This window comes from Trachurus japonicus, chromosome 9, assembly GCF_045865225.1.
Source record: "Trachurus japonicus isolate A0001 chromosome 9, Traja_1.0".
Taxonomy (NCBI): Eukaryota; Metazoa; Chordata; class Actinopteri; order Carangiformes; family Carangidae; genus Trachurus; species Trachurus japonicus.
In genome coordinates, this window is record NC_140915.1 from 15,897,810 (window position 1) to 15,925,266 (window position 27,457).

The 27,457-nt window shown below is 42.9% G+C and overlaps 2 protein-coding genes across 3 annotated transcripts in view; both read left to right on the top strand.

Annotated features, from left to right (window-relative positions):
- The window catches only part of susd2 (sushi domain containing 2), a 36,165-nt gene extending 29,607 nt beyond the window's left edge, over window positions 1–6,558 (top strand). The window contains exon 14 of the mRNA XM_085786163.1: window positions 6,325–6,558. Coding sequence (XP_085642289.1) covers window positions 6,325–6,376 — 52 coding nt within the window. The 3' untranslated portion in view covers window positions 6,377–6,558. The remainder of the gene's footprint in view (window positions 1–6,324) is intronic.
- Window positions 6,559–11,556: 4,998 nt separating this feature from the next.
- The window catches only part of kremen1 (kringle containing transmembrane protein 1), a 69,828-nt gene continuing 53,927 nt past the window's right edge, over window positions 11,557–27,457 (top strand). The window contains exons 1-2 of one of the 2 annotated variants that reach the window (XM_085786232.1): window positions 11,557–11,662; window positions 12,950–13,399. In XM_085786232.1, coding sequence (XP_085642358.1) covers window positions 13,321–13,399 — 79 coding nt within the window. In that variant the 5' untranslated portion in view covers window positions 11,557–11,662; window positions 12,950–13,320. The remainder of the gene's footprint in view (window positions 11,663–12,949; window positions 13,400–27,457) is intronic. The other variant, XM_085786233.1, reaches the window with a different exon arrangement.

Genomic DNA, 27,457 nt, shown 5'->3' on the forward strand with positions numbered 1-27,457 from the left:
TCGACTTCAATCATGTCCCATTAACAGCCACATGTTTGATTCTTGTGTGGTCTTTAATTTACTCAACACTAAGCTGGCAAAGGAATAAAAAAATGTTTGGGATTTGACATCTATTGCACTTCAGAAAGAGATTCTTACACAAAAAAGACATTTCCATAATTTGAAATGCTTTTTAAATGATTAATTTATTATCTAATATCTCTCCCAGACATCAACAATAATCACATGTATCAAAGGTAGAGCCTTCAATCAGTAGCTATAATCTGTCAAAGGATAAGTTTATCCCCGTATACCTTGAGCCTCAGTATGTAAAGCTGACTCAGTCGTTGCCTGTCTCTAGATTTATGATAGCACAGATCAAAATGTTTCAAAGTAAACTGTTCCAGCAGGCATGGGAATTCCCATCAAATCCAGCTCCAGAATCCCCCCAGATCATCAGGAACTTTGTTCTTGCCATCAGAGATAAAGCTTCGCAATCCTCCCCAACCATTACACTTAATGATCTGCTTAACTAGCCGCGTTACGCCAAAGCTACTTCCAAGAAGAAAGAGAACTTCAAAAGGCACACGCTCGGTTTGTGTTTTCCCCTCTTGTTTTTTTTTTCTTCTCTCCTTATCGCGCACTATGGAACTTGTACGATGCACAGATATGATAGAGAAGGAATTAAATCTCTGCTCTGTGTACGTGGAGTTTCATCTAAGGATTTGTTTGGAAGCCTCCTCACTTGTAGTACAGACACCACACACGTTCGGCGTACACATCCTTCAAATGAAGCCATATCAGTTGATACCATGCCCAGACTTGCCTCTGCCTCATCTTTCACATTTACTGTCATTAGTGCCTTACTTAAGAACGTCCTAATATCCAGTGACTAGAGCATGCACTGCTTTTTTCTTTTTCTTTTCATTTAATCAGGTTTGCTTTCCGTGGTTTAAATCTTATCAAGTTTAATATGAAAGTATGACACGGCAAATTCACAGTTGTTTATTTAGACATATCTCACTTTCACAGCGTCTGCCCCTTTGAATGTAGTTAGCCCACATTCCTGAGCCATACAGGCAGATGTTGTTTACACACCAGACACAATAGCTAATGATAAAGCTGAGTGAGTGTCTGCACATATATACCTGCTTGAGGATGTGCAATTCACATCACGGGGGTGAATTAAGGGTCTGCTTCTTTTTTTTTCCTTCTCAGGCTTATTATGAATTCTGACCTCTGTGACCTACAAGTTCAAAGATCTTATAAGTATTCATATCCCCGTCCCTGCTCAGCTCTGCTCTAATTGAGGAGACACGGCAAGCACAACGTCATCAGGTTCATTTGTGATTATTCATGCGTATTTGATGGAAGAAGAGTTTAAGTTTGCTTCAGTGCTGACATTCAAACTGGTTTTCAAAGTTGTAAAGGAGTTGTTGCAACCTACAGGTCATTTGACTCATGTTTGCAGATACAAAGCAACATCGCTGTACCTGTTGGGCCGGCCTTTACACAATTCAGCATTTTGACTATATTTTAACTTTGCTTGCAGCTTTTAGAAGATCTGTTTTCCAGCCTTAGCTTCAACAGCTGTTTACTTATCAGTATAAAAGCATCAGCATCAAATGTGTCTCCACAGATGGAAAGCAATGCCAATTAAGTTGTGTCGCAATTCAGGGGCTGCATCCTTTGGAGGACGTATTTGAAGGCCGATTACGTCACAGCGTCGCAAAGAGGCCTGTCCCAGTTTAAAGGTTCCTTCAAATTGGCTTTATTTTGCCTGTTCTAGGAGGACACACCATACCTATCCTTCATGGCCTCCTGTATCCCAAGATTTTTTGCACGCCGTTGATTATTTGCAACCTCGCATAGTAGCTACTGTGATGGTAGCCGCGTTCTGTGACCTGCTTGGAGGTATGATCACCCTCTGAGCAGGGCTCTGCTGGCCACATAGGCCCAGGGGAGAAGCTGAGGAGCCGAGTAAATGTTTAAAGTTGATTGCATTTGAACACAATCAGGAAATGCTCCAAGGCCTAGACCGTCCCATTTACCAACGGCTGCCATGGGTGCCTCCAAAGCGTCCGTAGACCGCCTAGGCTGTTTTCTTTGAAGGATCCAACAAGATAGCCCTGGCCCCATCCATTCACTTAATTATGTTCATTACATGCCCGTTATTATCCCAATATCCCAGAAACACACAACTTCTCACACGTGAGTCTGAAACAAACAGATATTTCACATTTTTTCTTGAGAAAAGAGGAGCAAAAAGAAAACTTTTTTTCTTTTCTTGCTACATAGCAGTGTTAGCATTGGCAGGTATTTCCAAACCAGTCCTAGAAGAAAGGAATTACTCAATTAACAGATAGAGGAACAGCTATTTAAATCAGTAATTTTTTCAACTAAAATGTGCCAGTTTATCAGATTTATATTTCTATGTTTTATAACTTTGTCACTCATTTAGGTTTGGACTGGTCTCAGCTAGTAAAATGTTTTTTGTTTTTTTTTACTATTTCATTTTCACAGATCACAGTTTGAGATAGATTTGCCTTTTTCACCCTGTTTATAACACGCCCATGTCTATTTTATGGTACATTTAGAAAGCAGTAGGCTAGAACTTTTACCAATTCATGATCTTTCATGTCTTTCGGGAGCTTACGATATTAATTAATAAGTTTTAGAAATGCTCAGCAGGAAGGCAAACCAAAACATCAAGCAAGTCCTTTAAAGATAATTCGGTAACCATATTAGTATTTGTACAACTTCAACATAAAAATGTCTTAAGATCACTACTGATTCACAACTCATGTGTCAAATTTAAATACACGCAGCAGTGATCTGTACTTTAGCTGCCAGTCTGTGCGGCGTCGTACTGTGCAGCACAATCTTGTTCTCTGCATGCAACCTCAAATCTTCCTGCTTTCTTTTCCTTCAGTTTCACTATGATTTCCAGGCAAAGACTCATGTCATGCTTTCTGAATTGACTGTTAGAAGCCGACATGGAGGACACAGTTTCCCCTGACTGGTTTCATTTCATAATTGGGGCTGAGACGTGGTGGGAGCCTTGCCAAACATCAGCACAACATGATGTATTAGCAGCGACTGTGCAGGGGATTGCCGTGTTTATAGCTTGAAACCATAAACCTGTACGGCATAGCTACATTTGTTCCTGCATTTCTGTGGCCTGAAACTTAGATCATGGGGTTTTGTCACTATAGTGACTCTACACTATAGAAATGTGTTTCTGTTTTCACTTGAGCCACAAAATGTTTATCTGCTGAGATGAAATATGACGTCAAGACACTTTTCATCTTCTTTTTGTTAAACTCTTGTAAACAAAGTAGCCATACCAGAGTTTTGCATCCTCAACGTGTGTTTCTCATCAGCAGTTTACACTTTGCATATGGTGGGTTGTGGTTCTTCTCACATTGTGTTCCTTGAATGGATGGAACAGAAAAAAGGAAAAACCGCCCATCAGAGGATGTTTTTGCGATGTTGTCGTAGAGTTACAGTGTTAAAAAACAAGTCTGGCCTCAATATGCCCCACAATACTAAACCCCCCTGGAGTTGTTTGTGCTCGAAAGGAGCATTTGGATTGAGGTTGTTTCAGTGTGGTGACCACTTTCTACAGTCCTCTGAGGAGCAGGCCCAGGCAACCCTGAGCATTTCCAAATGTAAAGAAAACATTGTTCTGTTGTAGCAAAGCAAGAAATCTGCTCTGTTGTTGTTTTAACCAGCATGTTTTTAGAGGCTCCTTTCAAGTAGATCTGAAACAGAAGTGATGCTCCTTTACCATTAGCAGCTCTTCTTCAGTGTGAGTCAGGGTTAGACCACAGCAGAGATCCAGCTCAGGATGTTTCCCATAAACCAATGCGCTGTTTCATTGTTTCATGGCGGGAAATGCAGCATTGCTGGCCAACGACATGCTGGCTCTTTCCCTGATCTGAGACGAGTTAATACAAAGTCATGTCTGATTCTGAAGACTGACGCTGTGGATCACAACGTCTTTATCTGTGAAGATTATATAAAAAAAAAAAAAATTCAATATTGCTCAGTGAAGAAATACAGAACCCCACAGCGGCCCTACAGTACATTCATACATTTTACTTCCACTGTTGAGAAAACAAAACTTTGTTTTCCCCAAGATAACAACATCATTAACTGGAGATCTCGAGACAACAAAACGGCAATCTATATAAGCCGTTCATTGAGGGAAACATCATTCAGTTTAGCAGTGTTAGAGAAGCCGGGACGTATTGATTACAGCCTGAGACAGGCTGAAATAGCTTTTTAGTCTTGCTATAGACAAAATACACATTAGCGTGTGTTATCTAAGAAGAGGTTAGGGAGGCCTCAGTAATCTTAGTGAAAAGCCCTGATATTCTCCTTGAATACCATATGATAACCAAGAGACAGTGTAGCCTAAATCTCAGGCACATCTCTAATTTATAAAGAATACGTACAGTAATAGGAACTACTTCTCCAAATCACATATGAGTGTTTTACAAGTTTAAATCTCCATTTTCTATATTTTTGTATTAACAATAGATGAACTGATTGCATGTGACTCAAAGAGATTAACCTCACAGTAACTTTGCATTTTCAGCATTTTAACATCTTTCAGCATTTTGTTTTGCTTTTACTCCCCCTTGCTTGACAGTTTTTTGGTCCCTGCCCATTGCTTCCATGGAGTCCTAGTTCAGCTGCAGCAGACAATTCAAAAATCTCTAATAAACCAGTTTTACTCTACAACAAACTGCAGAACCAGAGACAGCGACTCGCTGGTGAAGCATTTAGCAGCTGAAGAGTTTGGAAACAGAGCTGAATGTTGAACTTGATTTCATAATGTGTCTATGATAAAAGGGAACTTCTTTCAAAAACACATTTGCAACAACAACTTTATGAGGTGATAATATGGAAACGTTTTGCTTACAGCTTTCTCCAGTGCTCACTAGTGGCCAATAAATCACTTCATAATGCCATAAAGTCATATCTAAAAAATATCATGTGACAATATTCATAGATCTGGTGAAGGTAACATGTTTGTCGCATACGTTTTGTTTGGCACTTTGACTGAATCTAAATCTGTACCTATTGTAGCTTACTGTAAATATATACATACTGTAATAATGATTTATACTCTTCGTCATTGGGGTAGTATTTATCATTTTTAAAAAAATCTTTTTTCTCCTGCTATTGTGCCACCCAGCTTTGCAGTTCAGTAAACTTTTAGTCAAAGTTCACCGCATCACCCAATAAATCCATCACGTTTATAGGATTTCCCAAAAATGGAATGATCACTTACACAGGAACCAGCGTCTGGTTTACGAGGACCAAGGATGCTTTAAGTTTGGTTTTCTGGTTTGGTTTTGCAAACGTTTGAGGCCCTCAGTATTTTTGCCCTTTGAGGCTGATGGGCAAGGCTCGAGAAACATGAACGACCAGTGTGTCCGCCGTGGTTTAAAAGATTGCCACTGCGCTCCATGCTCCACCGGTCATTCTTATTTTGCACGGATAGTTTACTCCTCGTCTTCCCCACTTTTTAAAAACTGGACGCACAAAACAATCAATGCAGATGGAAAGTAATGACATCAGACTGCCATCTTAAAGGATACTCCTTGGTTGCATTATTATTATATTCCCATATGAGCTCATCTGTGCTTATAAACAGATAAGTCCAATTTATTACTATGACTACTACTGCTATTGTTTTCATAGATCTGGTCAATGCTATAATTTGTAATAAACAGGAGTTATTTACCACGGCCAGCTAAGATCTGAGAATGTGAAAAAAAAAAGGATCTGATAGGACAGGAAACACGAGGAGTCAGACATGTTTTGGACAAACCCCCAGGTTAGTAGGTAAGAAGAGACAAAGGCAGTAAACAGTAAACTTAGACCCTGAGATGCTGTTTTTTTTTTTTTTTTAAACATCCATCACAGTTCCCTGACAGAAGGTCTGGCTCAACTTTGACCTGTGTGTACGGTGTAGTGAGGGGTTATTGTACTTTCATCTTCATCCTCTCTATATAACACAGTTTAGATAATCTGGGTAAACTGCCCCGCTATACTTGTCTGATCATGTCGTTGCTCATGTTTCTGTCCTGTTTGATTTGATCTGTGCCACTACCTAATGGTATTACAACCAGAATATGAAATATGACACAAGACCTAAGATATAATAAACTAAATACAGGTATTTAAAGTAATTTCATCATAGTAAATGTCTTGTACAGTCTGTACAGTACAAAAACATGTCGCTCATCTTTTCTCTGCTCGTGAGACTGTTCTTCATTATTTCTCTGACTCTTTTTGTCTCTCTTGCTTTTTTTTTTTTTTTTTTTCCAGTGATGTTACAATAAACATTCCTGAGGGTGTCACCCACCCGGAGCATAATTAGAGACCCAGGAGGCCGAGCAGAAGATGGATGACGGCTGTGTGTGTCAGAGAGAGGGAGAGAGGAGGGAGTCGGAGCCGCGCTGCTACAGTGGCTGCTGGTTACATGCAGGTGGCTGGATGTAAACTTCAGCTTTTATCTTGGCTTTGAACACTGGGTAAAGCTCAGGGGCCTGCACAGGTGCGTGTGTGTTGGTGTGTGTGTGATGTGTGTGAGGGGGGGAAGGGGAGGGGTGTAGATGTTTCTAGTATAGATAAAGCCAGAGGCAGTCATCCGTCAAGGGGAGCCCACTTCAGTGGAGCTTTGCTGGGGTCAGAGGGTGACACCATAATGTGTGCTGTGTTGTGTGTGTGCAGCCACTAATGATGTGGATCATATAGACACTGATGTGGCTGCGTGACGGGTGTTGGCCGAACCGCACAGGCTTTCAGACAACAAGCAGATGTTTCGGTTGAGTAATCGCATTGACTCACTGTGTCCCCCCCCCCCCGATGGGGGTAGACACAAGAAGTTTTGTGTGAGTCAATGTGTGTGTGCCAGGGTCTTTTGTTTTTAATTAATGTAACGAGCCAAGTGATAGCAGAGATTATTTTGGCACTGCAGGAAAACGGTTGTGACAGCAAATCCTGACTCAGTGAAGATGTCAAAGAGGGAGACACAGTCATTCTCACCATTTTCATAACGTCACGAAACCAGGAAAAAAATAAAAAACACATTTCCCCAAACTCCTAAATTTAGCCTCAGAGGTGCAAAACCCTGGAAACATGCTAGTTTCAGAGGTCACATATTGTATGAAGGTAGATTTTAGGTCAATGTTCTACAGCATATTAACACTATAAAAGTACCAGATGTTCAGTCCAGAAAGAAATGCACACAGCCTGTACTCAGAAACTAAGCTTTAAAAATAGTCAATAGCCGTCAGGACTTCCTGTAACTTTGTGATGTCACAACAAAGCAGTTACTGCTCTTAGCCCCGCCCACCTCAACCCATTATCCGACCTTGCAGGATTTAGTTTCTCTGCCTGTTTACCTGACATCTGTTATATTCTTTAATCCAATCCACTGGAAATCTGTCAGCCAATCAGAAGAGAGAATTGCCTGAGACTAACCTTTACTTTCCAGAGCTGCAAAGTTTTTGCTTCTCAAACCCGCAAAAATATGTATATGAAAATCTCAAAATGTGTGAAATTTAACAGACAAAGTTTTAACAAACTTTAACAGATTGATTCACTAAATTTCAATCGAGCAATTTGTTTGGTTTATGTATAGTTGTGTTATTTATGTGCTGCTGCCTTCCCAGCATTGCTACTGGGAAAAAAAATCCATGTTTCTGTTGATTTATTTTCCACAGTCCCTCCAGAAATAACATCCAGGTTTCTCTGGGTTATCCACAGAGCAATGGCCTGTGAACAAGTTTTCTTTGGACATCTTTCCATTGTTGTTTTCGTTTTCACTCAGCCAAGTATTTTCTGGTAACTGTTTTGTCAGAAACTTGTGAAAAATGCCATTTTCCTCAAGCAGCCCAGTGTGAAATATTCAGATTATTATGTCCAGGCAAGAGCCCAGAAGCCAAATATATTCAGTTTACTATTATCCTGGAGAGAAAAGAAAAAAAGAAAAGCAGCAAATCATAACATTTGAGAAGCTGGGACTTTGTTGTCTTTGGTTGAAGTATGACTCACGAGGATTAATTGATTTCCCATGAACACCGCTCACAGTGAGGTCTGTGGATTATCTTGAATAAGCAGGACATTGTTTCTGCAGCGACGTGCTGCTGTTCAGTTTGTAAAATGCCATTCTCATTGCTGTGAGCACCTCAAACGAACTTCTGTTCACCTTTCATCGCACTGAAGTGATAGAACAAATGTCAGTATAGCTCAAAAACCTGGAATAATAAACACACAAAAAGAGAAAAAGTGAGGAAATACATTTGAATTTTTCTTTTCTTTTCTCTAATACAAACTTGAGTCAAGTGAACCTTTAAATTTGGTGCTGCTCTCTCTTAGATGAATTGGAAGGACGTTAAGAAAAAAAAACCCAGCATTTGTCACGGTACAGTACAATGACAGATCCTCTCGCAAAGCCAAGAACAAAAGCCTACAAGGAGAAATGGTTTTGACCACAAAGGAGAGAAATGTAGCATTAAAATTCAGGGCCAGGCACTCGTGTTTACCCAAGAGAGAACAAGGACACAACACAGTCTTGGCTCCTGAATTTGTGAATTCAAAGCATCTGGGCCAACTTCTAATTCAACTATGCATAACTTCCCATTGGCAGGCAGGTCAGGGATGCCAAAGTACTTTCTAATATATCTCAGTGGATTATTCTTGCTGTGACCTCCAGCCTCCGTCTTGCATAACAGGCAGGTCGAGGTGAGAGGGGGGCTCAGCGGCACTCTCCGCTCTCACTGCAGCCACCCATACTAAAGAAAGGAAAAAGAAATACACACATGGTCCTGAGAGGAACTTTTGGAAATTAGTTATCTGATCTTCTCGACCTATAATGAAAAGAAAAAAAAAACGATTGAACCGACTCAAAAAGGCAAAATGCCAAACGAATAAAGTGTGAATTTCATGTGAGGAAGTGCCAAGTTTTATCTGGAGAGAGCAACAAAAAAAAAAAAAAAGACAGAGCAGAATTACAGTAACTCCAGCAGACCACAAGGAATGTGGCCAGGCAGCGTGTACAGACAAGCCCAACATGTGATCTCACACACACACACACACACACACACACACACAGAGAGAGAGAGAGAGAGAGAGAGAAAGAGAGGAAGAGACAGACAAAGAGGACAAAGGAAGTCTCGCCACCACAACTGCACAGCATCACAGTCTAGCAGATAGCAGAGGAGTTAATGACAGGAATCCAATCCCGCTTCATTTTCATATGGACACGGTCGTTTTTATTCAGTCTGAGAGAACTACGACAGGCCCATTATTGAATATTGATAAGCCACTCTGGTTGCAAGATGCGATCACGTACCTTAATCAAGTAAAATTCATGCCTCAACCTCACTGTAAAAATACTCAGTAGTCGGTTGTTCTGTATTCAATATTCATACATCGTTCTGTAAAAGTAGAAACTCCAGTGATCGGTCGTGTAATTGAATAATTGATCAACAAAAAAATGAATCTGCAAGGTTGGCTGGTCAGGGTGTCTATTCATTTACAAAACCTTATTTGCAAAATTACCAACACCACTCACAAAAAGTTTGCGATATTCGAGTTTTGGGTGAAATTGATGGAAAATGTAAAAAGTTCCTGCTACAGTGATGTTATATGATGAAAGAAAGGCATTGGAATGGTATTTTCTTCATCTCAAACAAAATACTGAAACAAAAGCTAACAGCAGTGGTGGGTGTAACCACAACAAAACACATCAATGTGTCACTTCTCTGTCTTTCTGGGACTCTTCCAGTCTCTCTGTGTCTCTGTCCAACCAGCCGATGACGCTCTGTGACACTCTGAGCTCAGTGGACACTTCCCTCTGACAACATCGTCTGAAGCCTCTACATGGTCCAGGTCCTGTTGATGGACTGTTGATGGATTGTTATATACTGTAGGTTCATCTTGGTCTCTTAATGTCAGAATGTGAACAGCATGATGAAGACGACGGTTTCAATACAAACTGCCACTGAACCAGAATATTTAGTGGTCGATTCATGGATCAGACACTTGGACCTTGGACTGAAACATTGAACAGTTGGACATGTGCATTCAATAGTTTAGAGAAGGTCAAATTAAGTTCACCTGTAAAGGTAATAGTGCATTTTAGGTGCAATGTGAAATTTCATCCAAAAGATGAATATCCCTACCTTTGAACATGAAACTCTGTCTCATGATTACCCGACAGTCCATTTACCTAGAGGTTCACCTTAGTTCTGGGAAGACTGCATTAGGATTCAACAACTCAGACTCATGCAGCAAGTTACAGTGCATTTTAAAAATAGACAGATTTCTAAGTTATCCACTTTTTAGACTCAAGATTTTCAACCGTCCTAAAACAGAAAGTTCATAATCGTAACATCATACTCATACAGTACTAGGATTTTGAATTTCTTACTCTGATTCATATTTAATATCCTGTATAAATTATGTATTCATTATGTTCTTCATAGATGTCTCTGTGCAAAACACTTGAATTCACAGAGTTTTCATTCATGTCATCCATTAACCTTTTTTTAGACTCGGGAAAATATTGAGGTAGAGAACTCATTTACAAGATAGCCGAGCAAAAAGACACGTAAACTACATCCAGGATACACAAATATCATATCGGTAAGTAGATACAGTTTGAATAGTTTAGCTTCAATTAAAAAAAGATATTCGATCAATCAGGTGAATATAAATATGTATTGTGCTATGAGGGAACTGGACTTATATTCACACTAAATGGGCATTAAAAAACACAACTTCTGGATCTGGGAACTTCATTGAGAAAATATTTGCTGGATTAACTAATTTCTAATGCAAATTCATTGTTGGTTGAAGCCCTCCAGTGAGGTTCAGGGACGTCCTGTGTGTCCCCTGCAAAAGAAAGAGGAACCCTTTATTTTTACTTTAATTTCATCCACATGTGACACAGTGACAGAAAATCTATCAGAGTGTTTTGGCTGTAGGGTTCAAACACTTTCTGTGATGAAACATCCTAAAGCCAAAATCCAATCAAACTAAATAATTTAGTACAGCTCCTCTGGGACTACAACTGTGACTCAACTTTACTGTATGTGACTCATTTAAACATTGTTACATAATGATAAGTACTTTGATTGTGATTTAACATCTCGAGCTGCAGCAACAAGATAAATGTTCAGTATTAAAGCGCAAAACTTTACATGTTATTTTCCATCACTGATCATCACTGTATGTTAAATACGTATAATATCAGTTCAGAAGAGAAAACCAGTGCTGGAAAAGTTCAATATAAATCACAATAAATCTGAGTCTGTAGGCTACCAGACACTATCCGAAGGCCGCAGCTACATTTCTTAAAAAGGGCACACGTCATGCGAGATCACTTTCGATTACTTTCCCAGTGCAACCCCGTCTCAACCCCGTCGGTTTTGGCAAAATAAATGTTGGGCTTTTCTTCTTCTTCTTCTTCTTCTTAGAGAGTGGTGAGATCATGCTGGACTTTCTATTTTTAGGCTTTAACTGGCTGCTTTTTCCTTTTTTTCTTTCTTTTTTGGCTTGGACGCCTTCTACCCAACCTCAGAGCTGTGCGGTGCCTGCAGTGAAACACAAGAGGGTGCTGTTTCACACACTGAAGATGAGGTCAGCTGTGTTGAAGGTGAGACAGTGGACTCACAAACACAAACACACACAGACACACACACACACTCATGCCCTGTGCACCTGTTTCTATGCAGTGAGAGAGATAAGAAACAAGCTTTAATGGAGACATTGTGAAGGCAGAGACTTCCACTGGGTGCATGAAGAGCTGATTTGTTGTTAACTTCAGGAAGAACATTTGTGCAGAAACATCAACAGCTTTACAATCAGCGTCTGATTATCTGTTGGTGCAGTGGTTGGTGCTGTCGCCTCACAGCAAGATGCTCCTGGTTTGAACCCATCGGGCCCTTCTGTGTAGAGTTGGGCTTCCTCCAATAGACCAAAGTCATGCAGGTTAGGTTGACAGGCGACTCTAAATTAACCATATTGTGATTGGTTGTCTGTCTGTATGTGATTGAGGCTCCAGCTCCTCCACTGCAACTCCAGTGACAATAACCAGTGAAGATGAATGAATGAATTGCATGGTAAAAAAAAAAAAAAAATTCATGTTACCTAGTGTTTCTTTCTGCAACTCAGTTTGGAAGACAATTTGGACATGATCGACTAAAGTTCACGCCAAGAAACAAGTCTTTGATTCTCCAGATTCTGTTTATCAGATGTGAGGGGGGAAAAAAAGTTGTCAGTGATGAACACATCAAATGTTCTTTATTTTGTGATCACGGTTCAGTAACAAGAACAAAAAGTTAAAAGTGAAGTAACTATCCTCCTGCCTCTTCGTCCAAACCCTTCATTAACCTGCTGTTGTGTTGGCCGGACCCTCCTGCAGGATCATGTGGAGCTATGACACACAACAGCCCACAAGGGGTTTCCAAATGTAATAGATACCCCCTCACACAACCCCAACCCCCCAATTAGATTTAGACCCCAACATAAAAAAAAAAAGAAAAAAGAAAGAAACCCAAGACAGTGCTCTTATTGTGCCTCTCTGGTAGACCAGCATGTTTACAGTGAACTTGTCATGGTTTATGGCAGCTCTGATCTCCTGTGGCATCTAACTAACAGCGAGAGCATGATGATCTTATGATGCTTTCAAATGCAGTCGTTCATGTTTGTTATTGTATCCCCTGCCTGCTGTTTGATTGTTTCCCTGATATGAAACTTATAATCTGGTTATTACTGCGGGTTTTATCTTTAAAGAAGGGGGGAGAAAATAAATGTCTCCTGAACTAACCTGCTGCTCACTCACTGCACCACCAGCCACCCTCTCTTCTCTTCTCCTCTCCTCCCTCTCCTCTCTCTCTCTCTCTCTCCTCCTCTCCCCTCCTTCCTCTTTTCCTTTCTGCAGGTTGAATCTATTGCCCCCATTTCCTGTCACATGGGTTGGAAACAGGATCCCTGCTTCTCTCTACTATCTGGTCCCGTCTTTGGTGGTGTGTCAGTCAGTGTTGTTGTAGTTGCGGGACCTGCCTTGAAGTTCAGGGACTTTTTAACGCGGGGCCACAAGAGCGACTCCTGCACAGACAGACAGACAGACAGACAACCAGCACAGTCACTCCGTCATTCACTCAGTCAGTCAGTCAGTCAGTCAGTCAGTCGGACCAACACCACCACCACCACCACCACCGCTGCTGCCGCTGCCGCCGCTGCCGGTCTGCGCATCCGTCCGTCAGGCTGCACTTCACCTGAGAGCCGGTGGAGACTCTTTTAAATCACGCCATGGATTCCTGGACAGTCACCTCTGCACTTCTTCTCGCTGGCTTTATTTCCTCCGCAGCTTTAAACCCATTCGACACCGGTAAGACAAACTTTTCTGCTCGCCTTGTTTCTTTTCTCTTTTTTTTCCTCCCTAAAGATGTGTTCCCATGAATATGCGGCTTCGGCGGCGGCGGCGTCCCCAAAGTTTCTCCTTTACGCGCCAGACCAGACGAGCTTTTAACGCATTAGAAAACTGCACGACACAGACTCAATAGAAGCTTTATTTTGATGTTATAGTGTTGTTTTCTGTTTGGTGTCGAACAGCGGAGTCGCGTTAACTCCATTCATAGTTCATCGCCTCGTTCCGGATCCCGTTTCCCGAACTACTACAGCACACGCTGACTCTAAAACTGTGAGTGAAACTAAACAAGCAAAAAACTCACTAGAAAGAAAGAGGGGACTGGTTGTGTATGTTAGTCAGTTTAGAGAAACAGAGAGGAGCGTGCATGGTGTGCTGTGAGCAGAGACGCTGGTCCGATCAGATATTTCACTGTTGCCTCCACACCTACACGGTAAACACATCTGATCCAAATCGTGTCCAAAGATGTCCTCAGACCTGCAGAGTCCCGCGGGAGCAACGAGCCAGATGCGGGTCCGTTGTGCAGCCTATATGTGGGAAAGACTTGTTGTTATGAGACTGTTTTACAGTAACAGTAACATTGTGACTCTATATCTAAGAAGTGGGAAAGGAATCTTTTATTTTGTGGCTTTTACGCACTAGATTCTCCAAAACGCATCCTGCGCTGCTTCTGCTGTGTTTACCTGCTCTGCATCCGCTGCTCTCAGCTCAGCAGCCGCACTCCTTCCTACATGTTTGATTTATCCTATTTTACATGCGTATTATCTTTTAATCTCCATCGAAAAATTATGCACAGTTGTTTGCGTTGCATCATCGGCTCTTTACACCAGTAACTACCCCCTACCCCCCTACCCTGAAATAAACTTGAAAACCCGCAGCTCGGCCATCTGATATCATCCGTTTAATTCGCCATCATCAAGTTGAGACTAATACGCAATGGTATACTACTGTGCCTGCGTCTATTCTGCACAACTTCAAAGTTACAGAGCCCCCGTTCAAAGCTGGAGAATATTTTGTTTTTAATGTGAATATCTAATAATGATGACCACACAAACCGAGCTTCTGCTTTTGCTGTAATTTGCGCTGCGTTTCATGTCGAAGCAGCAAATCCTCATGCTTTCCTTTTTAATTTTTTTGTCTCTTAATTATAGCCTTGCATTTCAAATTAGAGGGTCCACCATCTGGGCTAGTGCGTAAGTACTCCCATGTGTACCTATGTATTAACAAAGTATTTAAAGCAATGGTACTCCCCCTCATAACACTGGGGAGAAAAGAGAGAGAGAGAGAGAGAGAGGGGAAAAAAAGGCAGAGTTTAGTTAAAGTCAGCTGGGCCATATTTACTGTACAGTAAAAACAATCATCTCAGTCTCTCTGCTGTAAATGCAGGGGATGACTGGTTCATGCTCAATTTGCTTTGTTTTGGTCCGATGCTCCTAATATGTTTGGACTTTGCAAAGAAAAATCCAAGTGCACTCACACGGTTGTCACTGAACCTGCCGTTGTTGTTGTTGTTATTGTTCAGGGGTGCATTTTTCTAAACATCTGGAACCATCACATAGTTTAACAGTAAAAAAAAAAGTGGCCATATGTGCGTGGATTGTCGCCATGGAAGCCCCCACAGAGTGAAAACACAAAACTGAATGTTGAACAGGACAAATCTGTCAAAGGGAAGATGAAGTTGTGATGCTGGGAAGTGTACAAACCTCAGGGCAGGCTGTGGGAAAGTGGACACAGTGAAGCAGCTCATGTGGATATGATGATGAAGTGTGCTGCTTGAACATCGCCTCATCATGTTGTTCTGGTGGCTTTGCATCGTTGAAAGAGGGAGAGAGAGAGATTTCGGGAAAGAGACGTCAGGGCATCTCTGAGATGTTATTAAAGAGTACAAAAAAAAAGAAAAAATCAGTGCATGTGCCAATTTGAATTCTTAAACGGCCGAGTTTCCCTTCAACTGCTACAGCTGGGTCACGCTGCGGCTCATTAATTAATGCTCAGCAGAAAAGCGAAGCCACCGTTGAGTTTGTGGCACAGTGTCGAAAACAATTACGCCGGAGTGCTTTCACTGTCCTGGTGGACTGCAGCATTGCATCAAGCAGAGTCATATTAACAGCAGAGGTGTGTGTGAGTTTCTTTTTGGTCTTGCTTTCAGTGATATTCACACACAAGGTCCCATATTTATACTTATCCTGTGTTTTATTTGAAATGTTGGTGTATTTATGCTGTTCAGAGCCAAAAAAACATCTCGGTGTAGTTTTACATCTCCTCTTTCAGGGTACTTTCTGGTGCTCTACTAACAACAGGGCGGTTTCCGCCAATCAGAAGAGAGGAGGCTCTGAGTCTTTCCTTTGATTGGCAGACTGTTTTCTGACTGCACCTGATAAATAGATATCAGATTTCAGTGGAAAACACTCAGAGAAACCAAATCCTGGTGGGTCCAGGTGGGCGGGGCTTGGTGACAGCTTTGTTGTGACATCACAAAGTTACAGGAAGTCCTAACGGCTGGTTTTTAAAAGCTCAGTTTCTGAACACAGCTTATGTTTCTCTGTGGGCTGAGGCTTTCATACTTCCTCAGTATTAAAAATAGAACCTAGAGCTGCTTTATAATCAAACAAAATGAAGATCCCACTTTATCCAACATGGGACCTTTAAAGATTATGTGTTGCTAAGTGCCTTTATGCAACATATCATACCAGAATGGGCTCTTATTCCACACAGCACACTTCATACTCTCAGTATTGAGTGTTGGCTAACCGCAGCCTCTTATCCTTAATGCGTATGATTCCTCGTCCACCTGAACTCAGAGGGCTTTATAGAGAAACCCATCGAGACTCCCACATGCTGTTGTGTCTGACTGCGGCCTGTCTTTGCTCACTTGGCAGCTGCTTAGGCCCCTTCACACAAATGTACACACAAGTGGAAGCTGAGCGCTGTCAGAGCTGTCAAGATGAGGCGTAATTGAGTCGCTCTGTAAGCCGGTAATAACGTAGCTAATCGTGTTGCAGTCGCGAACAAGCTTGAGCTGGTTAATCAGCAAAGCAAAGGAGAAAGGGGGGTGGGGGGGGGGTTATTTTGTTCTCGCTGTCCTTGGCATCTGTAAACAACGCTGTGTGATGTGGGCCGGCGGTGAAGCCAGTGGTGAGAGAGACCCACACCGCACCGTGCATCCACATACATAATATGTGTTTTTTGTTGATTTAAATGATGCGTTCTGTTTGTTCTTCGAGGCAGCTTTTCCATGAAGCTGCCAGAGTGTTGCTCTCACCTTTTAAAGCGATGCTTTTTGAATTCACCGGCAGGATGAGCAAGCTGTTTTCCTGTTAGTACATGCATGGATAACCTATAATCTATCCTAGCGGTTCTCCACCTGGGGTCGGGGGATGATTAAGGCTCGTACAGGGGGGAAACACCTAACCTGGCTCTCTGTCCAGAGGTTACAAAATCCTCCTCCTCCATCGCTACAGCTCACTTAATTAACACATTATATCCTATTTGATTCATCTACACTTAAATCACTGTGTTAAAAGAAATTGCAATAGTCCATCAGAGCCCTGAGCTGAGCAGTATTTCTGCCTAATCAAAGCTAACTGGCTACTGACTGTACTGTAGCTTCATATTTAATGGACGGATATGAATCTATTCATCTGAACCACTGCCAGGAAAGCGGATAAGCATATTCTCCCCCAAAAATCTCAAACTATTGCCCTCTGAGCTTCACATCTTCAGCTGCGTGGAAATTATTCAAATGAAAAGACTCTGAAAATGTAAAAAATCACTCTTGTTTAACCGCTCACATATATATATAGTCGCACACGCAACTCTCTGACACAGGATTGCAAGAGGGGGGCACCAGCCGATCTGATCCCTGCTTCTGTAGCCACAAATAAGTGCAACATGAAAACCGAGCCTTGAAACTTTGTGTATCGCTTCTTTCTTTTAGCTCCTTAAGCAAAAGCGAGTTTGCTTTAGTTTGTGTCGAGCTGGGGCTTGAAAAGGGCACGCTGTGACATTTTGGCAATATGGAATGCGCGCTCATTATGTGATCAGAGAAGACAGAGCTGTCAGAAACAGAGAAGAAGAAGAAGAAGTTGAAGAAAACATCAGGTTGGTATCAGGCCCTCGCTCAACCAAGTGAGTCCCGGACTGATCTGAGGAGGTGTGCCTCATGGGCTTTCTTTTCATCTGCAGTCTTTGCTGAGCCTGTAGTTATAACTAGACATGCATGAAATAACTTGTAAGGAAGACAGGCCACACTGGGAAGATCTGCAAAGGCCGATTTCTGAGCAGTGAGGTACAGTACCTTATCGAACTGACTTGCCGCAGGCGAAGCGCTGAGATTATTTATGGACCGGACTGGAGGTATTTGGAGCTCTTTACTCCCATTCACCACTCCTTAAAGGCACTAAATCGAGTAATGGGTGGATGAATGACAGCATGTCTTGGGATTTTTTTTCCCCTTTGTAGCCTGACATGCATATAAGCTGCTGCACAAACTGGCAACCCTCAGTTTCATCTGGCAACCCGCCCTTATTTCCTGCTCCCTGTCTGATCGCTGTCCAGCAGAGCACGGTGTCGGCCTGGGCTTTGTCAGACGGAACCGGGTGCAGCAGCAGCAGACGAGACGAACGTTTAGGTTCAGATCCTGAACAGTAGCTCTCACAGAGGTTTGGACTTAACTGTGTTTTTCTTTTTTTTTTTCTTTTTTTGGTTCTGGCATCAGTCATGTAGCTTCTGCGTTCGCAAGGTTGACGTGTGATTGATAGCAGTCTGTGGGATTTGTTATCTTCAGGTGTTTGGCTTGAGTTCAAGTCAGAGTGCAGGGGCTGTGCGGTTGTACACATCCTGTATATATACAGTACTGTACATACTCACCTGTAGCAGCAGAGAAGATGCCAGATGCTTCACAACCTTTGCACATATGCGAGTCCAGGTGTCTGGAGTTGCATTCCTGTGTGGGTGTCTCTGCTTCTGGATTCACCTGCATGTGTGCACGTAACGTTACGAGACAGAGTTGTTTTCGAGGTCAATTCATGCGAAACCGCTGATGGACGTTCCCGTTGGGGGCAGCTATTCGGCAAGCAGTCTCTGCATTTACCTCAAAAACAACTCCGTCTCGTAATGTTCCGTTATTATCTCATAGCGTGGTGAATGTGCAGGTCACAACTTGTCCACCAGAGCGTTTTGGAGTTGTTGGATTGTGTATTTGACGAGTTTGATGAGGGAAACCAAGAAATCCCATTAGCCTCCGTAGCGTAGCTCTGAGCAGCTCGCGGCTCTGCTCCGCCGTTCTAAAAATAGCTTGCACCGACAATTAAAGGTAACAAACCTACTGCTATGACTATAGGGATTATGGCAATGGGCCAGTTTGCCAAAATGTTGAACTATCCCTTTAACTAGTGTTTACTACATAATTGCGTTGAATTTCTTCCCCCGGTCTTTTTGGCTGTGATCTTTTTACACTCATGTCTCCTTTAGAGACGTCCCTCACCTGTACATCGCTTTGGATAAAAGCGTCTGTCAGTGAGTGGGTATAAATGTCGTCTGTTGCAGTCTGAACTGATCTTGTCCTCAGAAACCGCAGCTGAGAAAACGACCTCAGCACACGGTCCATTTAGCAGGTCGTCTGGAGCTTTTGATCGTATCACACACACACACACAGTCTTTATCGGCAGATGGAGTTTGCCCACTTTTCATAGAAAAGGAGGCGATAACATTGCTTTTCTTTCTAGACCTCCATCAGCGGCGGCCAAAACATCTGAGGTCCAGAGTTGATTCAAGATTACGTGTTTTTGACCGAGCCAAAGATGTTCAACATAGAAAGCAGCAAAACTCATTTTCAGGAATTTTAACAACAACAAATGTCAAACATGTTCACCTTAGGTATGGATGGTTAATTTTCTGTCACTCAGCCGGTTTCATCATCGGCCAATAATTTCAGCGCTGCTGCACGTCTTGTGTTCGGGGTAGAGTTCACATGTGAGGCAGCTGTAACCATCTGCAGCCGCTATAAACCTCTAAACCCTTCCTGCTCCGGGTTTTAATTTTAAAGGGGCCACGTCAAGTGTCAAACCAAGAGGTCTCACATCCATCTATCTCACCCCCCCTCCTCCTCCTCCCAATCCCCTGTCACCATATCTGGCTCAACCTGATCCACTCTTCACTTGTAAACACAGTCCATACAGTGCAGTTTATGATTGGGTTCCCTCAGCCTTTGTAACCCCAGAGACAGAGAGCTCTTTGTGAGTGTAAGTGTCTGAGTTTGAGTGTGTGCATGTGTGTGTGTGTGTGTGTGTGTGTGTGTGTGTGTGTGTGTGTGTGTGTGTGTGCGTGTGTGTGTGTGTGTTTGAGAGAAAGAGAGAGAGGGAGAGAGATACTCTGAATCGTCTGCCTGGGAAGATAATAACAGACCGTCTTCAGCCGTTTGAAGAAACACGAGCTTGTGTTGGCAGAGGTGATCACGATGGAGTGTTGGTTTGAGGAGAGACAGCGGCTTCTTAAAGAGTTTAACATAAGGGCTTTTTGGTGTGCGGCGGGTAAAAAAAAAAAAAACCCTCTCTGTGCTGATTGTGGGGAGTGTCGCAGTGGCATTATGGGAAGAGGGCGCATGGGGTCTGCGTCTCAGATGTGGGCTCTGTGGTCCCCCCCGCTTTTCCGGTTCAGAGATGGAGATGGAAACCTCTCCTCCCTTGGTGAGCTTCTGTGTAGCAGACACAAGTTCAGACAAAACCACTGGGGTAGATTGGTGTGTGTCTGTGCTGTGTGTGTGTCTGTGTGTGTGTGTGTGAGATACACATCTAAGTAACTGTTAAGGATGTGACTGTAGGAACCAGTGGGAGTTATAGGCTTCTCCCTGCGTTTAGGTTTAAGTTGAATCAAGGCTCTTTGACTTATAATTTCTCACAGTAATTCAAACTTCACTTAACATGTCTGTAAACAAAAATCAACCTTATTTTAAAATGACTGTTATTAAAGTTGTAGAATATAAAGTTTAGATATTGCTCTTAAACATATGTTAATGTAGTGCAGAAGTCGTTAAAAACCCTGCACTCAAAAGGTCAGAGTGAGTGGTCAGGGCTCAGGCCTGTTAATCAGAAACAATAATTGAGCATTAATAATTAATGCAATGGTTAAATGTCATGTGGGAAAGAATTATAATGTGGTTTTGTTCACTGCCCGCCAGTGCAAGAAAACCTTTTTTGCTTTTTTCCAGTCGACTCTTAGCATTCATCATTTAAATGTTTGATGATTTCACATACATTGATGAAAACTGTACCTTATACTTTCTATTCAAACATTGTGGATGTATTTTTACTTTAATTTGCATATGATTCATAAGTAGCTACTGAAATGGACACAGGGTTTCAGTGTGAACCGTCCATTTCCTGGTATTAGTCGTAGCCGTGTCAGTCATAAAGTGCGCCAGAGGTGTTGTGTAATAAATGAAATGGTTAACCGTGCGGCCTTTTTGTGAACTGAGAGAGAGAGAGGAGCAGTTCACAAGATGTGGATTAGTCTGAGGGGTTATCATGAGTAACATCATCTTTTTATTATGTAAGAGAGGCTGAGGCTCAGAGTTTTTAAAATTTATGTTTTTGGCCCTTTGAGGACCTAATGCCATGTGACATTTATTACCATTGTAGTGGGATGAGCTTTGGCCGGCGTCTTCATACCTCTGGCATGTCACACCAAAACAATTTGCATAAATAGATTAAACTCTGGCCAAGAGGAAACTAAAGTAAAGTTTTGGAGACGCTGTGCTTCTACTTTTTTTCTTTTTTTTCTCTTTTCTGACTTTAGAGATAAAGTGAGTCCCTCGCCTTTCACTGAAGGGCATGTAGAAGTGTTTGTATCAATCACTTGGAGCTGGGGACACATGGCCGACTGCTTCCACTATCTCCTCCCTCATCACTCATCGTGTAGTAATGTGTAAACTGATGAATGGACTAATCTCCCTTAAAAAACTTTATGCTTCTTTAAATGTCATGTTCAACCCAATAGGAGGGCCCAGTCAGTTGGTATCCACTGGTCGTCGTCACAGTAAAAATCCGGCGAGCCTGTGTCCTCTTTGTGTTGTGTTCGCGCATAATCAGGTGCACGCCGAGCCCATATGGAGCCCTCATAAATCTTCAGAGGAATGCCAGAGGAGGTTAAGCTGAGCAAGACAACAGGACACACTAACAAAAACCAACCACGCATGTCGACTTCAACCGGGAACTGGGAAAGTGAGGTGGCCGATGACGAGAGATCAGGCTGTTGGTGTTTTTTTTTACTGCGGAGATGCTGGTTCGCTCTGATGTCTAATGAAACACATACTGTACAGCTGTAGCTACACGGCTAACAGCATTACTGCTTTAAAGGGATAGTTCAACATTTTGGGAAATTGGCCCATTGCCATAATCCCTATAGTCATAGCAGTAGGTTCGTTTCCTTTAATTGTTGGTGCAAGCTATAATTAGCTACGCTACGGAGGCTAATGGGATTTCTTGGTTTCCCTCATCAAACTCATCAAATACACAATCCAACAACTCCAAAACGCTCTGGTGGACAAGTTGTGACCTCCGTAGCGTAGCTCTGAGCAGCTTGCGGCTTCTAAAAATAGCTTTCACTGACAATTAAAGGTAACAAACCTACTGCTAAGACTATAGGGATTATGGCAATGGGCCAAATGTTGAAGTATCCCTTTAACTTCTCCAAAAGTTTCGTCCAGCCGTTCCTATAAATATCACGTAAAATGCTCGTCCACACATGGAAAAACTGAGCGTAATGACAGTTTAGCAGGAGGCTCTTCCTCTGAGCATCACCCAGATGTTGTTGCACATTTGTACGGTGCTTTATTGACACTACGGTGAGAGACAGAGACACAGTGACACCAGTTATTAGCCAGCAACCTGCTACAGCAGTGAAGAGACTAAGAAAGAAGCCAGATATGGAGAGTTGTACGTCTGAAACGGGGAGAAAATAGAACAGAGTAGTATCCTTTTTGCATATCCCAACACTCATGATACTCAGCGTGTCTTGACTTGTGACGACAGGCCGAGGTTTTTGAAGAATTCCCTCATTTACTGAATGTAAGTTGAACCTGACTCGCTGCAGGTAACAGGAGAAGAGAAGAGGGAGAGGGAGAGGGAAAAAAAAAAAACACGCAAAAAAACCCCCCCGCTCTCGGTCAGAAGTGGATGCCCGGCTCTGTGTCATCGCCGCCGCGCTGTGCTGACTGTTTACTTCCTGTTGACCTCTGGGTGGTGTCCTGCGAAGGTCAAGCTGCGGGCGACGCCCTTGCACTTCCATGCCAAAAGGGTTGGACCGCCCATAAAACCACCAACCGCTAAGACGGAGAAACAGACCTAGTTATTATAAACACAATCATGCTTATTATCATGCCACTGTGATTCTCGTCCTGTCGTGTTCAAAGGCTCGCAATTGTTTGATCAAAGCACCTCTCTCTCTCTTTCTCTCTCTCTCTGTACGCGTCTCAAACTTCCGTTGCCGACTGCAGCTCTTTCATATATTCTCTCACCTTGTGCAAATCACCACCTGCTCGGTCGGTTGGCCGGGGCCGACCCAGCATGCAAAGCAGGCGCGGGCCACATCGGCGTCGGGGCCTGTGATGGTAGCAGCAGTAGCAGCGGCGGACGTGCATTAGGTCGCTCCCCCTTTTTTGCAGAAGTGACGAGGCGTGACGGATGTGATAGTCATGTAAAAGTTGCAGAGCTGCTGCAGAAAAAAAAAAGGGGGGCGTCCTCCTCCCTGAACACAAAGTGGCGCTGGGCTGAGCGTGGTGTCACTCCGGTCCCTGATCTACGGAGGCGGTCCTGTAAGGCAACATGGAATTAAGCTGTCAAGGCGCTGCAGGCTGTACACAACTGTCAGGCTCGAAAGAGATAAACAATGTTTAGGTAGGAGCGTGCACTCATGTGGCCAGAATAGCGGTTTGTGAGGTTTTGTTTTGCTCAAAGGGTCAGTCAAGACGAGTCACAGTTATACTTATGAATGAGCTGTGACATGTTGGTTTTGGATGGAGCTCTTTACTCATTCTTTCACAACTTTTTTCTGTTTTCTTTTCACCTCAGACTGTTTCCCCCCAAAGTTTCAGTCTCTCTCCTCGTCCTCGTCCTCGTCCCGTCTTTTCCCCACTGTCGCCACGCTCCCTGGCCTCTCCGTGTACCTTGACATTTGCTTATGCATGAGGGAGACCCACTCCAGTCAATGACAATGACATTCTGGCGCTCTCTCCGCAGCAGTCGGAGCCCATCAACTCGAACACACTGCGGGGCAAAGCGGGTGGGGGGGATAAATCAAATACTCGGAGAACAGTAATGAAATACCATAGAACCTTATGTTCCTCTATGAATTCTATTAACTCTCAAACAAACAATTGTTTTCATTATCTGAACTCAATTTAATTCGCCGAGAATGGAGTTTTAGAGGAAGTTCAGAGGCCTAAGGGGAGGAGGCGGCTTGGTGCATGAAAATGTTTTATATAATTTATATAATGACGTGAAATCAAAACAGAGCGTTATCAGCTCTGGGCGTGTTGATTTAAAAAAAAAAAAAAAAAAAAGGAAGTGCAGCTTTGCTATTTCCAAAACACAGCACTCATTGGCTGGTGTATTGTTTCTGCATTTCAAGGAGAACAGGAACGAGAAAAAACAAAAAAGCGATTAGACTATGGCTTGATTTTGTTTTTGGTTAAAGCCCAAAAACCAGTCTAGCTTCCTGTCTCTGTGTTTCTACTATTAATAAAGCTTTTCTTACATAGTATGATTAAGGTAAATTAGCTGTTATTCTTTCTTTGAGTCAAACATGTAACATGGTCCAAACAGTGATTGGTTGGGGTGTTTTTGCGAAGAAAAAAAAAAAATCTCCACAGCCTTAGTTTCAAAGCAACCATGTATTTTTGTGGTGTCACATGCAATTCTGAGTTTTGAGAAGCGTAACCAACAACATAACGGGAGGATATTGAATTGCTACTGTGTGAGACATGACCTGTCCGGCGAACTTTAGTTCTTTTTATACAGCAGTTATGGTTGGGCCAGGGCCACTGAGGTCTGTGCTCCACTGCGGTAGAGTAATGGCAACCACTTTAAATAAATGGAGAGTAATTTTGCTGCTGAGCCCCGGGGTCTGGTTTGTGTCCAGCTGCAGCAGTTTTGTGGCCGAAGAGGCAAATTGTCGCCTTTCCTCCTCTCTTGCAGGAAACGCCCACAGACAAAGGAGGAACTGATTTGACAAAGAGAAGCAAGTGGACATGGCTAAGTGGACAGAGCAAACATTTGGACAAGCGAAGGTTGAGCAGACGTAGCTAAGTGGACAGCAAACAAAAAGGAACAAAGCCAGCGAGAGCTAAGATGCCGTGACAGACAGAGAGTGAGAGAGAGAGAGAGATGGGTCCACGGATCACAGATCAGGTTGATCAACACGTCGCAGTGTGGTCGTTTCTGAAAGAATATGGAGATAAACGTCCATTAAGTCAAGCCGTGATACCTCAGGGACAGCCAACTGAGCTTAAACAGTCCCGTATAGTCCCGCACAGGAACATCCCAGTCACAAAAAAACCTTTGTCCCTCACGCTGCGGAGCCAGCGATATCCCATTGCAACTGCGAGGCCCTTTGAAAAGAGCCTCGAACTGAGGGGGATGAAACCCAATAAGTCGCCGAGAGGCCCTGATTTAGTTGTCTGTCCTGTAGTGAAGGTGAATACAGCTCCCCGAGGTGAACACAAAACGGGCCGGCTCGGCGGCACCGGCCTCCTTGACCAAACGCCGCCAGAGGTGTGGTCACACTCGGCCGATGCCATGAAACAGAATCTGCTGGCCTTCAATAGATCCTCCGTAATGGATCCCCCCCGCCCCCCAAACCTTCTCAGGGAGGCCAGTGGGATGCCCCCCTGTCTTTTTTTTTCTTCTTTTTCTACCGGAGCCATCTGGTTCCCAGCACTGCCGCTCTTCTTCCCACAGCCGCAACACAAACCGCAGTGAAAAAAGGGGATCGCTTTCACCGGTCCAGATCAGGAACTGGAGACGTAGGTGGTTAAACATTGTACCCGTGGAAAGTGCGGCCTGTTGGCGGTTTATCTGACGACCTTTTATGATTTGATACAGTTGAAATGTGTCCTCTGACCCGCTCTCTGCCAGGATCATTAGAAAAAGAAAGATGTTAATACAAAACCGCAAACTGATGCGATTTTGAATGTGCACATCACAGGGCAAAGTGTCTCGATGTGAAGAAGTGTAAAAACAAATCTAAACACACTGAGGAATGCTGAGGGACAAGGCCGATGCCTCCATCTATAGTTTACAAAGATAGACAAAACAAAACATGCTGGGGCCTTTTTTTTTTTTTTTTTTCTTACTGATGTGTTTGCCACTCTCCCCAAATGAGCGCGCTGGAGATTCATTGGATGCAGATGCGTGCGTGTTTGTGCTCCACACATGGGGAGTGTTAATCTGCCACTGCCTGCAAACAAGAAGAGCAAGTTACTCACAATTTAACATACACTTTATAATTGTACCTTTGGGTTTTTACCACCTTTCTCTGCACTGCCTGTAGCTGGTGGTCAGAACAGGACCCACCACCGCTCTACTGCTTCAGTTACATTTAATCACAACACATGGCTCTAAGCCTCACTCAGACATTTGATCAACTTAAGCCCGACTTCCAGTAACCATGTTGTTCCATTTCTGAGGGGAACAATTACTGAGGAGGGGCCTCAAAGCTGCCTATAAAGCTCAGGATTCCCAAGGCTGACGTGACCCTTGGCCTCTGTGGTTGGATGGTAGAGAACAGATCCAAACAGGCCGACGACAACAGTATTGAAGCATTTAGGTACTGTATTTCCTTAAAGGTCCCATATTGTTAAGATTTAAATGATCATGTGTTTTTTTTATATATTATAGATCAAGTCTAGGTCCTACATTAATCCTGTGAAAGCCTCAGTCCACAGAGAAATACGCACAGTCTGTATTCAGAAAGCCTTAAAAATGAGCCGTCATGGACTTCCTTAACTTTGTGATGTCACAACAAAGCAGTCACCGCCCTCCCTGACCCAGACAACTGTGCAGGACAAGTTTATTTTAGTGTTTTACCTGAAATCTGTGATATTTTTATTCAATCACTCAGAAAACAGTCAGCCAATCAAAAGAGAGACTCTGAACCTCCTCTCTTCTGATTGGCTCCAGAGTGAAATCAGATTGTCTTTGGTTCTTAAAACCACAAATACATTTTCTTATAGATTAACACATGTATATCTAAAAATAAAACATCACTATAACAGATTGAATTCTCTCTTTGGGCGTCATTTAGCCCAGTGGGTTGTTCGATTCCACTGGTGGGCCTTTGCTGCATGTCATACCCCCTCTCTCTGTCTCCCCATTTCTTGTCTCTCTACAGCTGTCCTGTTGATTAAAGGCATAAAATCCCAAATAATATAGCATTTATCACTACAATTGGGATATTTTATAGCATCAAAAATAGACAAAGGAGAACAATAAAGAAGAAATATAAGTGTAAGTGATGGTGAAAATCATTTATTGTGTCATCTGTAAACTACAGTAATCAGACGCACAGTCAGAGTCCTTTTACCTACATCCTGGTTGAGTAAATAAAAATCAAACATAATACAGCTGCTCTCAGCAACGGGCTGAGACAGACACCCCCCCTCTCTCACTCCCCTACTTCTTCTCTTTGATGAAATGCCACTGATTTACTCAAATTAGATTTTCGTGTCGCTCGGAGGAAACTCACAATAGGAAATAACTCATCAAGAACCGAGGGGGCAGAATGTAAAAGTCTCTTCCAAACAGCAGCAGTGCAGCGCTCAGTCAGGAGTAAGTTGGACAGTGTTCAGAAATACAGTGAAAAAATAAAAAATAAAAAAATAAAAATCTCAGCAGCAACAGCTGCGTCCTCGCTGGCTGCTCGAGGAAAGAGTTCGAGCATGAAGGGTGTACAGTCAACTGACATAATATACAGTAACGTTCATCCCCTCAAAACTGGGCGACAAAAAACAAAACAAAAACGACC